This window comes from Clarias gariepinus, chromosome 21 (genome assembly GCF_024256425.1).
Source record: "Clarias gariepinus isolate MV-2021 ecotype Netherlands chromosome 21, CGAR_prim_01v2, whole genome shotgun sequence".
Taxonomy (NCBI): domain Eukaryota; kingdom Metazoa; phylum Chordata; class Actinopteri; order Siluriformes; family Clariidae; genus Clarias; species Clarias gariepinus.
This window is the reverse complement of record NC_071120.1, coordinates 9,815,338-9,831,100: the sequence shown is the minus strand read 5'-3', so window position 1 is coordinate 9,831,100 and position 15,763 is coordinate 9,815,338. Positions and strand designations below refer to the sequence as shown.

The window sequence follows — 15,763 nt, the reverse complement described above, 5'->3', positions numbered from 1 at the left end:
GTATTAGGGGACAAGTGGACCATACACCTAGCCAATCCGTGATCGGCCAGTGATGAGTAAGGAGCATGACGAGTTCACTTTTTGCAGCCATTGAGAGACCTGGTCCAAGAACAATAAGCACTCGAAACCCTAGAGCCGCTCAATTTCTCATCCTGTGAATTATTCAACACAATTATGACTCCCTTTTTTCAAAGACAAGGGGTGGATAATTATTCAGGATAAAATACATGCCCAAAGTGATACACAAGTCCAGGTTGTATGATTGTTCTGCTGTGCTATGAATTTATTGAACGTATTTAGTGCGGAAAAAAACAAATCTAGTCAGTTTTGTAAGTTGAAGGTTTAAGAAAGTGTTCTCTGTGTAGGCAACTTGCCGTTTCAGCATGGTACGGTACCGCAGAAGAACAAAAAGCAGCCTTGATCTGGCATACTTTATCAGATAAAGATTTCTTCAAATTACTTAGATGATTATAAAATAGTTTTGTTTTTTTTATGTGTGTGAGTGTAATTGGGGTGGGGTAATCATAACCTAACCTTATCCCTGTAAATCATTTCAATGTCATCATGGAGAGCTATTTAAAAGGTTTTGGATAATGTTTCAGAAATGTCAAAGAATGACATTAAGGAGAAATTTATTATTTATGTTTCTATTATTCATTTTTATTAGTCCATGCAAGAGTATAACTTACATCAGGAAGCCATTAAGAAGTTTGCTTAGGGGTCTAAGTAGCTTTTGACACTGGAGAAACTTAAGAGACTGGTTCTGACAACTGGTGAAGTTGCGGATCCTGGGTCTGGCATTGAAAAAAAAAACTGGTTTAGATTTTGTGGAATAATCAACTGAGATAAACACTAAGGAAGTTCTGGAGAAGTTGATTCAGTGACGTTTTGATTCAACCCAGGTAGAAGAATATGGCTCAGGTGTGACTACACCCCATGGACGTTTTGGTTCTGCAGCACAGGGTACTTAGATCCATTATGGACTGAGGCATTTGTTGGTAGATCGGAACCACATTGTGTGACTGTACTTGTGGTCTGGGAATGGTATTGGGGAATAGTCATGATCTTAGACTTGGGATTGAACAGGGCTTGTGTGTGATTAATAGAGAGAGCTTTGGGGTAAATACAAAGCTTTTTCCCAATGCTCCTGCTGGATTGGTTTCATGCATTTATTTCTAAGGACTTAGAGAAGACAATTTTATCTGACATACAAATCAGCAGCATATGCACAGTATCTACATGTGGTAATGATGGAGGAAAGGGAAGGGCAACAACCGCATTACTTCTATTATTGCTCTACTGACGCAGAGCTGTGGCTCTAAAAAAACTACCCAACATCATGTAAGACCCACACAAAACATTTGAAAACACATTTCAGGAATATTGAATTAAGCAGATGTGCGAATGCTGTAACTCTCAAGCAGTGGCAAAAAGAATGTCATGAAGGTGGCCATGGCTGAAGTGCAGTAGTGATGATAGACTATATGGACAAAAGTATTTGGCCAAACCTGAAATGGTATTTATTTGATACTTCAAAATGGAGTTGATCCCCCTGTCCAGCTGTAACAGCTTTCACTCTTCTTGGAAGGATGTCCACAAGATTTTGGAGTCTTTCTGTTGAAATCCGTGCTCATTCATACTGCAGAGCATTTATGAGGCCAGGCACTGATGTTGGACGAGAAGGCCTGACTTGCAATCTCTGTTCCGGTTCATCCCAAAGGGGTTGAGATCAGGGCTCTGTGCTAGGGCCAGTCAAGTTCTTCTACACCGAACTCATCTAACCATGTCTTTATAGTCCTTGCTTTGTGCACTGGGACACAGTCATGTTGGAAGAGAAAAGGGCCTTCTCCATTTTAATAGTGTCAATTTTTGGTCTTTTCACTCACACTCCTTCTCTAGATCTCTAATCATGCAGGGAGGCCTGGAGGCAAATCCCAGGGACCCAGGGACACCCCGAACGGGGTGCCCATTCATCATATTTCATGTCTTTGGACTGTGGGAGGAAACCCACTAAGCAAGGAGAGAACATGCAGACTCCACACACACAGACACAGACCTGAGATGAGAATCGAACCCTGAACCCTGGAGGTGTAGGCCCACAGTGCGTACCACTATGACACCATGCCACCATTTTCACTATATTTATTTAATGTTGAATTTGCATGGAAAATACTGTAAAATTAGAATTTTAAAAGTACCCTTTTGGGATGTGTGTGTATGAGAGTCGCTACGGCTCTTTGTGCTTTATACACTAATGTATACAAAGATATGCAAATGGAAGAAGGTGGCCATGGGACATGTCTAATCAGCAGTTCAATTGCAAAGAAAAACACAGGCTTCCCAGACAGCGCAGGGCTGAGAACTTGTGTAGGTGTATGTGTGTTTGTGTGTGTGTGTGTGTGTGTGTGTGTGTGTGTGTGTGTGAGAGAGAGAGAGAGAGAAAGAGAGAGAGAGAGAGAGAGAGAGAGAGAGAGGCGCGGGGGTACTGTGCACTGGTGGTACCTCGTGTCCTCGTCTGTCGCTATAAGTGTTGTATAAATAAATGCATGGTTAAGGAATAATAAGCACACACACACACACACACACACACTTAGATCTTTGCTAGCATAATCATAATCATAATCATATCTACATAATGTAAGGGTATAAGAGAGAGGGATAGAGAGAGTTAGAGATATGGGCTGTGTTTTAAGCATGAGTCTTTCAAACATGATCATTGAAAGAAGGAATAATAAGTTAAATAGATGTGGAGGGGTGGAGCCTCTCTAACCCAAATGTGTTGGGGCGGGGTTGTAATGCAATGGCGGTGACATCACTTCTTATCTCAGTCTCTCTGTCTGACTCACAGACACGATGAGTCAGATTAAGTGTTATTAGTGTGCCTGGTAGACGCCTGATAGACTTCTGGTAGACACACACACACACACACACACACACACACAGTTATTATCATTATTTATACACCCAGAACTAAATCTAACCTTAATCTCCCTAACCAAAAAGAAACATTTTGCCACTGCTGACACACCCTAATCTTATCTAAGGATAAGAGCTGTATAATTTAAACAGCTCTGGTAAATTCAACCTCCACTCTCACTGTGTGTGTGTGTGTGTGTGTTGGGGGGGGGGGGCTATGTATGTCAGTAGAGTCCTCGAATCTGATGTAATCCCATCTAATCTAAACCGTTTAGTGAACTTCCTGTAGCAGCAGCCACGCTCTCTCTCTCTCTCTCTCTCTCTCTCTCACACACACACACACACACACTCACACACACACACACAGGTGAAGCTTCAGGTAACAGAATACAGACAGTCTTTATGTTTTCAATTACAAACATTTCTCTTTAATGTTTTTTTTTTTGGGTCATAAAGGTCATAAGTTACATTTTTTCATTTATAACCTATATTGTGCGGTTATGTTTTGTCAAAGCTCGGGATATAAAAAAGATGTTTGTAATTCTTGATATGATGAAGTTCTATAAGAACATGTTTATTTGTAATTTTTGTTAAGAGACTTAGGTACAGTATCAGCACTTCATAGTATTTAAAGATGAATCTGTTACTTGATCTTACTATATATATATATATATATATATATATATATAAAGACACAACAGGAGAAAAACAACATTGTTTGTCGAGAGAGTGAGAGCATATCTGGGTCAATGTAAAAATAGGCCTGGCTAGATAGTGTTGTGTAGTCCTCCAGCTGCTTCTGTCAACGGGTCGCCCCAGCGGACCATCTGAGCCGCGCACAACTTTGGCACAGGTTTTACCCTGGATGTCCTTCCTGATGTCCCATTATGTCCAGTGGCTGGGGTGGGACATTGGCTGGGAAATAAACCGAGAAGCGTACCGCTGAGACACTAGAAAAGTGCACTTCTGTCTATTTCTATTACTAATAGTTATAACAATTGCAATGCTGTTAGCAAGCCTCTGTGTGAGGTTAAATAAAGAAATAATTAAATAAACAAAATCTAAATGGTTAAAAGAAATCAGTCTTGTTTGTGATTGGTTAGAAACCTAGAGCATCAAGGTCGGACTTTCCGAAATCATTGTGTTTGTAGGCCAGTGTATGATTAATGTATGATTTATTGAACAATTACAAAACTGTTAGCACGTCTTTCTTAGCAAGCTTCTGTGAAGATAAGAAATCCTGTGTTATGACCGGTTACAAGAATTTTTTCTGAAGTTGGGACTTAATTTTTTTTTTTTTTTATTACAGTTACAAAGACTCAGAAGTATTTGTGTTCTTCTTGTCTTTTACAAACTTATGTAATAAAAGGAAAGTAAATTGTGTCATTCTTTAATGAATACAAAATTGCTTTTTTGTTGTTGTTGTATACGAGAAATGAAACGTTATTAGATAGCCCCGAGTTCCATCACACCACCCCATTTTTCATACAGTATACCACCACAGACTAAATGTCTTAGTCCTTCCTTATTTAACTGCAGATGTATAAAATGTTATATGTTGCATTTGCCTGCATGCTTTTGTGCTAATTTGCCATCTGAAATGCCTGTAAATCTGGCAAGTGCTCTCGCAGTTGGAAATGAACAGGACTAATATGACTCATCTTACACAAAAGGTTATGGGTATATTTGAAGCTTTTTGGTACATCTAATGGAAGAAATCCAACAAAATTGCCATTTGATTGTTAGGATTTCTAGGATTTCTTTTTTTTTTTTTTTTTACAAAATTGCTACCTTTCTTGTGTGGCTGATTGTTATGTAAGAAAGAACATGATTCATCCCAAAGCTCTATGAATACTTAAGTAGATAAAGTATTATAATTAACCCTTGGTCAACCTTCTGAGTTGTAATTCAGCTCTGTTTCACATACACAAAGCATCTAATAAATGTAAGAGCTGTTCCCGGAATGGTGTAACTGTAATCTTAATTCCAAGGGCACGGGGAGAAGGGGGATCCCAGATCAGCCACGGTTCCCAAGAAAGTGTCGGAGAAAGAGGTCACGTCAATCAAACACAACTGGAACATAACTAAATGAATCCAGCCAGACTGATCTAATGTCGTTCCTAAACCTACAGTAGACGAGACGCAGGGTCCGTGTGTTCTTAAAGCAAGAACATTAGCACCTGGAGTGTATGTGTGAAATTGGCACCTGTTGACACTCACCTCTCCAGCTGTTCCTAGGTCAGTTACACATTGTTTTAAATGAACTCCTTCCTGACAACAGCAGCTCAAGCTATGGAGCAGCTGTCGTGACACCTGTGCATGCTGCAAATGGTGTTTGCCTTAGGACATCTCTCCAAGTGTTTGCTGTATTCAGTAAGAATGGCTCTTACGGCCTGTGATATACAGTAGAAGCAGAAATCCTTACAGCATGACGGCCAAAATCAGATTGCTACAGAACATTTGCTGTCTAGCATTTTAATATCTAATTTAATATGATAATTTATTCAGATTCAGTCATATTTCTATAACAACCGCTCAGACAGGACTATAGTAACTTCTCATTCACACGAACTTGCCCAAATGTAGGACTAAAATAAAAGAGTAAAAAACGTGATTGACACTGACCACTGCGGACCAGGAACATTCCAGGAAAGCTACAGTTTTGGAGATGCTCTGGCCCAGTCCTCTAGCCCACAGTCACTGCACATGACATGAACTGTGCTGGGAGCCACATCCTCCAGGCCATTTCTACATGTTTCTGATATTAAAGGAGTTCCTGGGAGGCCAGTGTTTCTGACGAGAAGCAGGCAGTCTGATCAAGACTTTGGCGCACTGAGTAAACTTTCTACCTTGACGGTATCCAAAAGTGAAAGACTGGAATAAGTGCATTGGTGTAGCAGGAGATTATACAGAGAAATAAGGGGATTTTTTTAGTCTCATAACCATTATCTGTTATTCTGTACTGTACAACCAAAAGTTCCAGTTTGACCTGCCCCTCATATTTATTTAATGTCAACACCGGTCACAGAGCTCCCCCAAAGTGTTGTTGTTGATGCTCCAGCTACATTACCCTTTAGATATTGCAGGGTTTTTTTGTTTGTGCCTCCAACCCCCTCTGTTTCCATCCTCCTCCAAACACACTATTAGATAATGTTAAGCCAGACTCTACAAGAGAACAGCAGAGATATGCACCAAGCCACAGGAAGGAATATTTGCATATGAGGTCACAATAGGGGCGAGATCAAAAGTCAGTAATGTTCATGTGTTACACACAGAGCCGCCTGTTATAGCCCTTTACTTACAGTCTACATTTAAATGGGTAGATTGAATATACAGCTTACTGTGTGCATATAATTATAGTTACATTTAAAGGCTCTGTTAACTCCGTCAGAAAGCCACCACCCACCCACTCACACCCACCACTAAATACTACTGTAAGCAAAATAAGTGATTATACTGTATGTTAAACATATAGAGGATTTGTGAGGGATAAAAGACACTAAATGTTCCTTCCTATCGGAATGTGGAGCTAATTAAACATAAAAAAAACTGAACTGATTTTAGCTCAGTAACCCGTACTAGTGATAATAGTAATAACAACTACCTTATAAAATGGCAACCTATTGTAGAACACAAAAATACAGCGAATAGTAAAAAAAAAAAAAAAAAAAAAAGATTCCAGAAGGAAACTCGACACAGTGAGGTGGGTTCTTTTATTCTGTACATTTTTATTTACAATACTATTTTTTGCATTAATGGCGAGTAAAAGGATTAAATGCAATACATAAATAGGAACAGGTTTTCTTTTGTACAAATTTGCATATAACTAATAGCTGAAATTCAAACTCAAAAACAAATAACATAGGGTCTCGTCACTCTCGGAGCCACTACGGAAAATGTGTGCGGAAAAGGAGCTCAGTTGCAGGTGCCAGTTCTCACACCACTTCACACATTTCACAAAACACTGATCCCTTTTGTCGAGCTTCAAATGTCCCAACGTAACTGACTCTCGAAGGATTGCCTCTCTCTCTTTCTCTCTTTCACTCACACGATCTCACACACACATACATTCACAAACACTAAATAAATGTCTAACTAACTGCACTCGAATGATAAAAGAACAAAAACACAACTCCATGGTATCGTAGCGTCATAGTATCTGAGCTTGTGTGCTGCGAAAATAGCTAGTACGACTAGAACACTAATGCCTTTTCGGATCCACGTCCACCTGCGTGTCACAGTAGCATGTTCACATTATGAAATTGTTATGGGGGAAAAACAGATGAATGATTGATGACTGACAGGCAGCCTGGGCGGAAAGTTGATCTGGTTGACCTTTAACGAAGAAGAGACTTAGATGGAACATCTTGGAAGAAAATAAGGTAGATAATTGTTTAGTAATATCCTGACTGGAAGAAAACGGGTGAATAACAGCATGTCCAAAAATGAAAAACTAAATAATAATAAAAAAAATAATAATAATCATTATCCCTACAACTCCCGAGAACGTCCTGCTCATAACCCTAAATTGCACAACCTCGTTTTGGCAAACCATTAGATTTCTAGACACATAAAAATCCAATACTTGGTAACGTTTACTCGATTTTCTCTTTTCGATGCTGTCAAGCTGTTTTTACGAGTAATAATATCCTAAATCTAACCAGGAGCTAAAAAGTTAGAACGTAGAAGTTATTCAGCTCGTGAATAGGAACACAAATATATATAGAAAACTAGGTTTCCTCTGAAACGGCACCTTGATCTAGAAATCCAAGCTATGGCAAAGAGGGAAAATAAAATAAAGACAAAAGTTAATACCTAAAAACAAACGGTAGTTAATGCATGGGCGAAACACAGCAAGGTTGGTTTTCCCGGCGCCTTTTTTTTCCTCTCATAATAGATAAAACACAAGTCCATTTTATCTGTTTTAGCTCAATACTTCTTCTCTTGCGTACTTTCCCCTTGGATTTATATTCTCTGGATCTTGTCGGCGACCACCACTGGGTTTTCTTTGCGGATTTTGGCGGCCGCTTCGGCTTTGTAGTCGTATGTGCAGTTGTGCTTGTCCGAGTAGCGATGGATGCCGCAGAAGAGCTGGCCGCACCTACAGTCGAAACCTGCAACAGATAGGAATTAGAATTATTATTAAAATTCCAAAACCTGTTATTTAAGGCCCAGGATTGGGAATAATACTGAAATTTACAGTATTGCGCAAAAGTCGTGAGCAGCCCCTCATTTCTTCAATAATTAAAATTAATTTAAATTAAAATAAATAGATTCAATTTTGAAAACAAATGTTTAATTGTGAAAGTGACTAAAAAGATCATTTAAAAAATTGGTTGTTTATGTAACAACCTCATTTCCCCTCTCGTCTGTTCCAACCACTCAGTATTAGGCATCACCAGTAAACTAATCACCGGCCTGATCATCTGTCATCATCTGCACCTGTTTCTCACTGGCTCAGGCCTTAAGTTAAACATTTTATTCATTCTTGGCTTAACACCCAAAAAACAATCCTAAAAATGTTCATATTGAAGAAAAAAAAAACATCTTCAGGAAGCCGGGAAAACTATTCCTTAAAATTCCACAAAGGTCTGACTCTTTGTAAGCAAAATATAAAGAAATGAGGGTAAGGTAAAGACTTTATGATAATTTCCTGCACAGTAAGAAAATACCTATTCAGATGTAAAAAGTTGTTGTGTCCATGTGTAAAAAAAACAGCTCTTAAAAAAAAGAATTTATAAAAAAAAAAAAACCTAATATTATTCTGTAATATCTTGTGCTCAATGCTGATATATCATCTGCGATTCTTTATTCTTTCTCACCTGTGAGGCCGACCCTCTTGCGGCAGGTGAAGCAGCGGTTCTTTTTCGGTTTGCCTGAGTCTGGACTCTTTGCCACATCGCTGAGAGGCGAGCAGGAGGAAGTGGGCTGGCTAACAACTGTGGGAGCAAAAAACATAATTACAAACAGGTTTTCTTCCAGCGTGTCTATGTTGAGATCTGAACGTGTGGCAGAACGTTACAGAACTTCACAGTGCCTGAAAAACCAGAGCGCAGCAAAAACACGCACACAAGTGCACGGAAAGGAGGGGCGGGGGTGGAGGAAAGAGGACGAAACCAAAAGACAGGAAAGAAAAGACGTACAGTGTTTGCGTGAGCATGACATGTTCTTGGACATGTTTCGAAATCAAGAAATCAAATCTATTGAACAAAGCAGTGCATGGTAAACTTCTCTTGGATTCACACTGTAATGACCATTAGGAATTCTTTTTTTGCTCACAGTCAAGTATAACAAATGTAAACATCTCAACTTCCAGTATACCTGTAGGACTTACGTACATGACTATATAATAATGCACTGTTGTTTACGTCCTGGTTATCTACGTTACCTGCTTCTGCGATGTTCGATGCAGGAGACGGGCTCGACTCCTCTCTGGAAATGCTCATCTCCGTCATCTGTTGTGTGACAGGCAGGGACGCTGTGGCGGACGTGCCTCTGAGGAAACAGCACGGTATTTTCCGCTGAGTTGCAATACACACAACCACATGCACAGCTGCTAGCAAAGGCTCAAAGGCACCTGACCAGAACATGAGGCTTTTCGGTCAGAGGCCTCAAAGCCCTCACTGCGTATACACAGACACATACAAGGAAGCACTGACGATTTTTTAAAACACACGAGAAACCAAAGGCAGAAGCAGAATCAAACGTTAGACACATTTACATTTAGGAGAAGCAATCGATTTGTGGGTGATTGTGTTTGAACTGGGTTTCGTTTTCAAAATTAAAAAAAATATATATTAATGAGATTTAAGACAAGACACTTCCAATTGTGGAAATCTCAATCTTGTTGTTTTTCCTTCATATAAAATGTCTTCTCTTAAACCACAGAAGTAAAGATTTAACTCAGTGTGTTAATTTCACTATTTTGGTCGACTTCATAGGTGGCAGAAGAATAAAAGTCAGAATGAACATAAACAAAATTCTAAGAAAGAAATTTGCAGGGAAAAAAAAGCAACAACAACAAAATCAAAGACAAGGCAGGCAGACAGCCCCAGGTAGGTGGACACGTTTTGTTCACTGACTGAAGAGTGGCTCGCAGGGCATGAACGTGTACATACACTCAGAACCAGACACTCACTCTGACGTCGATTCTGCGCAGGTCGCCTCCGCTTTGCTTACGCTGCCTTCTAACCTCTGCATGGCCGACGCCTCCGACGAAGGACTGCCTGCTGCTCCGTAAAGAAAAAGCACACGACTGACCAAGTGCAAACTCCAGCACTGTAACAGCTGTATGTCTCAAACAACTGGCCTGGGGTGTTTGAAATACAAATGGTCAAGAGGGCTCGTTATAACTCGCTTCCACTATGCAAAGACAGCAGAAAAAGCGTGGGAGCTGTCTGCCCTCTTCCACATACATGAGCTCACGAGTTTTTACTGATCCAATTTGTCGATTCCTGTTTGCTAGAACAGGCTAAACACACTGAGCAAAACTGTCCAAAGCTTTATGTGAATTAAGTATATTCGTTCCTGATGTAAGCTCCATGATGCACATTAACATTATGTCATAACCCTGGTTTAGGTATAAGCCTTTGTCGTTGTGCTGTGTAACTTACCCAGGGGGCTGACCGGACTGCGATCGCTGCTCTGCTGTCGACTCAGGTGTTCCTTGTAGCACACAGAGCACATTCCGTTAGTCCTGGGGTTGCCGTAAAAACCACACCCTGTGGTGCACAGAATGGGAACCGGGCTCTGATTGGTCTCCTGGGCCATTGCTGTCGGAAATAAATTCTTGATTTAATTTCCAGTTAAATACATATACAGTACTATGCAAAGGTCTTAAGCCATCCCTCATTTCTAAAAAATATTTTGCTTCCAAAGAACCAGATGTTTTTGCATGTAGTCTCGGGGAATAGTTTTCCAGGCTTCCTGAAGGACTTAGTGACTAATACACCAGTAATACAGATAAAACTGGAACCATTATGCATTTTATTCCTCACGTACACATTATAAGATAGATCATGGATAAAACCACATCAGTGTAGTGTAATATGCTTTGTTGGCCTTTGTTTACAGCCTTGAGGATGATGATTCGATCTAGCTTCATTTCTTTGGTACTAATTAATTCAAGAGCGACTGTTTCCTCCAGACATTTGCACGCTGTTTCTCTGAGGTGACTAAGAACTCTTGAATCACTGTGTTCCTGTAAACATGTTTGTAATGAAAACCCATTTGTTTTTTTTGTTTTTTTTTTACTTCAGCCAGCCTGAAAACCTCCATCCTTTATCTTGCAGTGAACAAACTAGGTCAAAAACCTGCCCAAATAATAGCAAGCTCAAAACAGCAGCTGAGGTTTGAGATGCAACACTTTGCATAAACGTTACACAGGATCACGAGTAATATCACAATGTGGTTGAGAAAGAGCCACACCTTATATTTAAAAAAAGCAACCAGTGATGGATCTAGCAACTTTCAGCCGATATGGTAATCTAGCAAATCAGCTGTTCTGCACTCAATGTGGCTCTGTAGTTTGCATCAGGGTTTGCATCACTTTGCTTATACTACTCTGCAAATAAAAGAAACTATTCATTTTATAACCATGAGCAGTAATAGAGTATGTATAATCTTAAGTACAACTAGCATTACTGTTAGACCAAATCACATTCAAGAATTAAGCTGCATTGTGGTATAATAACTATTTTTTATTCTCTCTTCAGAAAATCCTCCATCTTCTTGTTAGATTTTCACTTCTAAATTTCAATAACTAATATGTGAATATGAAAACAAATATTTCCTCAGAGTTGGCCAAACTGAAACTTGTATATAGTGCTGCCACTTTAAACAATTTTTGGGAGATTAGACACATTTTGTGACTTAATAACATTTAGTGAATGTCTTGAATCTTTTACTGTAGTATCTCAATACTGCTCTAATAGACAATAACTGATCACAATTGTTCGTCATGTCTTTACACTTTTTGCTTGTAACTAACTCTTTACTTCACACAACCAATCACTGATCGTCATCACTCCCCGTTACCTATAACTGAAGTCTGTCATGTCTTTAATTTTTTTTGCCTTTTAACTCTTTACCATCAGTCCTCACGACCACTCATCGCCACTGTTCCCACGTGATCCAATCACTCATCGCCACTGTTCCCTCGTGATCCAATCGCTCATCGCCACTGTTCTCTCACGATCCAATCACTAAACATAATGTGTTATACCTCTACAATTTTTTTGCCAGTAATTCTTTACCATCATGGCTCCCCATGATCAGTCACACATTGTCATGGCTCCCCATGACCAACACTAATCGCCACTTTTCTTTTGTGTGCAACTCTTTTTAGTGTTATTCACAAAGTGATATAAGTGAGTACACATGTCTTGCACGACTACACTCTCTCTTTTGGTCTGCATTCTTTATTAAGTCCAGTATATTGTAAATGCACAAAGGCTGGTGGTGCCATAACCAAACAGAACTCCTTTCTTTTTGTTACAGGAAATGAGTAATTTGACAGGACCTGCCAAGTTAGTATCTAGTGTTTTCTATTCTGATAAAGCGTTATCCTCCTGCCTCAACATGGTATGAACACCTTCCTGTTGTGCACACCCTCATGTCTAACTTGATATACTGGTGATTATGACGTACAAGTAGTATGCAAATTGGGCCGTGACGTCATCTAACCACTTTGTCCTAAAAAAGAATGTGTTAGTAACGGCGCTGGACTTGGGTACACACGACATGGTGCCTGTGAACGGCGATAAGGGGCACCTCATATCATATACAGCAGAGTTCCACATATGAGGTAATACGAGTCCTGTGGTGAGGTAAAGCCTGGCCATGACACGGTTTTTCTCTTACCGTTATGACGGTTATTCAGGCTCGCGCATAATCCTGTCAGAGTAATGAATAATCCTTCTGAGGTGATTTTACTAGACTGGAAGGCGTTCATGTCGATAATTATACTTATATGATTATTATTCTTGTCCTTATTATACTAATATTACACACCCTGGACGCCAAACTGTGGGGAAATAATCCCGAAACGGGTTTAGGTTATTTATTTGTGACCAAACAAAAGTGGAAGAAAGGGAAGCGCTGGTGTTAGCCAGCGAGGCTAATGTTTGTTGTTTGTTCGCCTGACTAACCGAAACCTCATCCTGGTTTGCTTAGCAACTCGGTAAGGAGACACCTGATACTCCATTGTTAAAAACCTTAATACACTCACTCTCACATACACAAAAATAACACACATTTCAATATAGTCATTAACAGTTATTAAAAACCAACAGACAAAAAGATTAAATATACACAAACATTATTTATAGAAACTGTTTTTTTTTTTTCACTCAAATGTCTAGACTTGTTTTCAGCACTTCCTTTTCACTTCAGTCTGTCTGAAGTAACACCAGCGTCAGACATAAAAACTGGTTTGGTCAGGCTGTCTGTCTCTCTCTAAACCCCGAGCTTCCTGTTTAAACCAAACCGGACTTCTTTTGTCCTGAACATCTATCCAACAAACTAAGCAGCTAGCTCTGTAGATAACTTAACCGAACAAAACAACAATAGACAATGAGAGGAATTAGGTAAGAAGCGAGCTATTCATCACTCCGCCATAACATAAAGCGCCAGGACTGCGCCTCTGTTCTCATTTAAAATTCTAAACTGTACACAGCTTATAAGAATAAAGAAGACGTTTTGAGGACAGGCCAATGTCAACATGTCTCAATCTGCCAGGTAGTTAGCTAACGAGCTAACAAGCCAGTGTTGTCCTCTGGGTGCTTTTGCCCAGGCAAGTCACGTCCAATTATTTCTAATGGTGGTGCTGACTAGGAGACTTTTTGTCTCCACCAGGAAGGAGTAGACTAATAAACTAATGTTACCACTTACGTGTATATATATATATATATATATATATATAAAGCATCGCCTGTTTAACCGATTAAAACACGTCATCAAGCTTCTCATTCACATCTCGAGATCTCATCATTCCCATAAACACATCAGATCATCACACCACACACAACTCACCTCGGTCGATTTTCAGCTGCTCTATAACCGATTTCGATCAAATAATCAACTCGGATATTTTCCGAAATGAAAATGAACTGCTCCTTGTTCTCAGTCCGAGCGCTTTGTGTCGAGGACAGCAATAAATGAACTCCGCTCTCTTATCCTTTCTTCGATCTTCCCTTCTTTTCTTTTCACGCTGTTTGTTTCCTTCTTTAGTTAAAAAAGAGGGCGGGGTTTTACACGTCACATCGGCGACTCGGCTTCCTATTGGTCACGCGGCGTGTCCGGGGAGGTGGAGCGGAAATGTCAATCAAAGAAAAAAGGATACATTTACCACATATGTACTGGTGACTAATGCAGCGTCTTGTGGCTGATCCCTGCGTAATAGGGGTGCACAGATGCATCATGGAAAAAGTGCTGACTTTCAAACAGTTTCGAAGAGAAGTTCTGGTATTAAGCTTAGAGTGTGGGCACTGCTGCAGTGCTTGATTAAAGGCCATTGAGAACGAGGAGGACAACTCAAGAAACCCACAGGACAGATACAAACAATGTAGTGGCAATGCGGAAAACTCCCTATTCCCCCCAGATTAGGGGTCCTGTATCAAAATTTCATAACTGGTCAATGAAATTTTCTCCGAGCCAGGGGTTTCTTTCAGATCTATGAAAACATGAGCAGTTTTTAATTTCAGTAATATGTATTGACAGTTTTAGGTAACTACAAACATGTGGGCAGTTTGAACTTTGATGGCCTTGTATATTTGTAGAATGGTTGGCTCTGTTGAGGGACGTGTATAGCCACACCCACCTTTAGAGGAAAAAAGTGCTGTTTTAGTGGTATATAAAATTTTATGATTTATCAGAAAAGCATCAGGGTCCCAATAGAACTGTAGCTCGGTCCTGATCCAGACCAAAGTCCGCAATTCAGTGATGTCTGCTCTATATTTTTATCTTCATTTTATTTCCTTTCTAAAGACCTGATTACCCTTATCGATGATGTAATCAGGACATACTTTTATCACAGGTCTTTAATCACAAGATAGGCATCATCATCATCATACACTAGATTCTGACATGGACAAAGTCTGCTGTGGAATTCAACCAACATCGTATTGGGATCACATGGTACACACATAGTGGCGAGTCATCATTTTAAAAGCTTCCCAAAATCACAAAGTCTAAAATTAGCTTAATAAGAGGCTTTTTTTTTTTTAACCACTATGTTGGAATGTTGTTTAGTCAGTCAGATTTGGAATTGGTTCAAACCTGCTGATGAGGAACAAGAGAACAGATTTAATGAGAAGTAAATTAGTGTGAATATTAATCATGAAATTAACAGAGAATTACCAAATTCTTTGGCCATGCGCAACATGGGAATTCCCAAATGTTTCCAGTCAGGGAGGCTGTAAGAGTGAATAAAATTTCACAGATCCCCTTCTAAATATATTCTAACTCTACACATGTTAAGTTGAATATTTAACATGGGCAATGGTATTTGTATGAACCCTTCATTTGAGAAGCTCCTTCTATTCATTTCAATTTAATTCAGTTTTATTTGTATAACGCTTTGAAATATTTGTGGATGATTGTTTAGTCGTTTGTGGATGAGTTGTATTTGCCGTCAATGTTTACTCTCTGCTGCTGTGTTCATGCCATGTTCCACCAGAGAACCGAACCTTAGTATATACAGTTTTGTTTTGCCTTGCTGCTCAAAGTTTTTTATGCATGTTTTTTAAACTTTGAGGGAGCATTATCAGAAGTGTGTGACCATGCATACTTACAAGAAGCTCAGAGGGAACAGTACATCAAACTCAAATAGAGAAATAATTATAATAGA

At 39.5% G+C, this 15,763-nt stretch overlaps 1 protein-coding gene across 1 annotated transcript; it reads right to left on the bottom strand.

The window, feature by feature from the left end:
- Positions 1 to 6,610: 6,610 nt before the first annotated feature.
- On the bottom strand, positions 6,611 to 14,139 carry zfand5a (zinc finger, AN1-type domain 5a). The gene is made up of 6 exons (XM_053481257.1): positions 13,948 to 14,139; positions 10,530 to 10,688; positions 10,055 to 10,145; positions 9,305 to 9,411; positions 8,739 to 8,855; positions 6,611 to 8,030 (listed from the first exon to the last, which is right to left on the bottom strand). The coding sequence occupies exons 2-6, from the start codon at positions 10,684 to 10,686 to the stop codon at positions 7,882 to 7,884; spliced, it is 621 nt and encodes a 206-aa protein (XP_053337232.1). The 5' UTR covers positions 10,687 to 10,688; positions 13,948 to 14,139; the 3' UTR covers positions 6,611 to 7,881.
- Positions 14,140 to 15,763: the final 1,624 nt, after the last annotated feature.

Bases quoted from the DNA above. Each gene is read 5' to 3' on its own strand.
- zfand5a (XM_053481257.1), bottom strand. From the start codon at position 10,686: ATGGCCCAGGAGACCAATCAGAGCCCGGTTCCCATTCTGTGCACCACA. The intron at 10,146-10,529 runs GTAAGTTACACA...TTTACGGAGCAG, and splicing joins CAGTCCGGTCAGCCCCCTGG to CAGGCAGTCCTTCGTCGGAG. The intron at 9,412-10,054 runs GTGAGTGTCTGG...CTGTTTCCTCAG, and splicing joins TGCGCAGAATCGACGTCAGA to AGGCACGTCCGCCACAGCGT.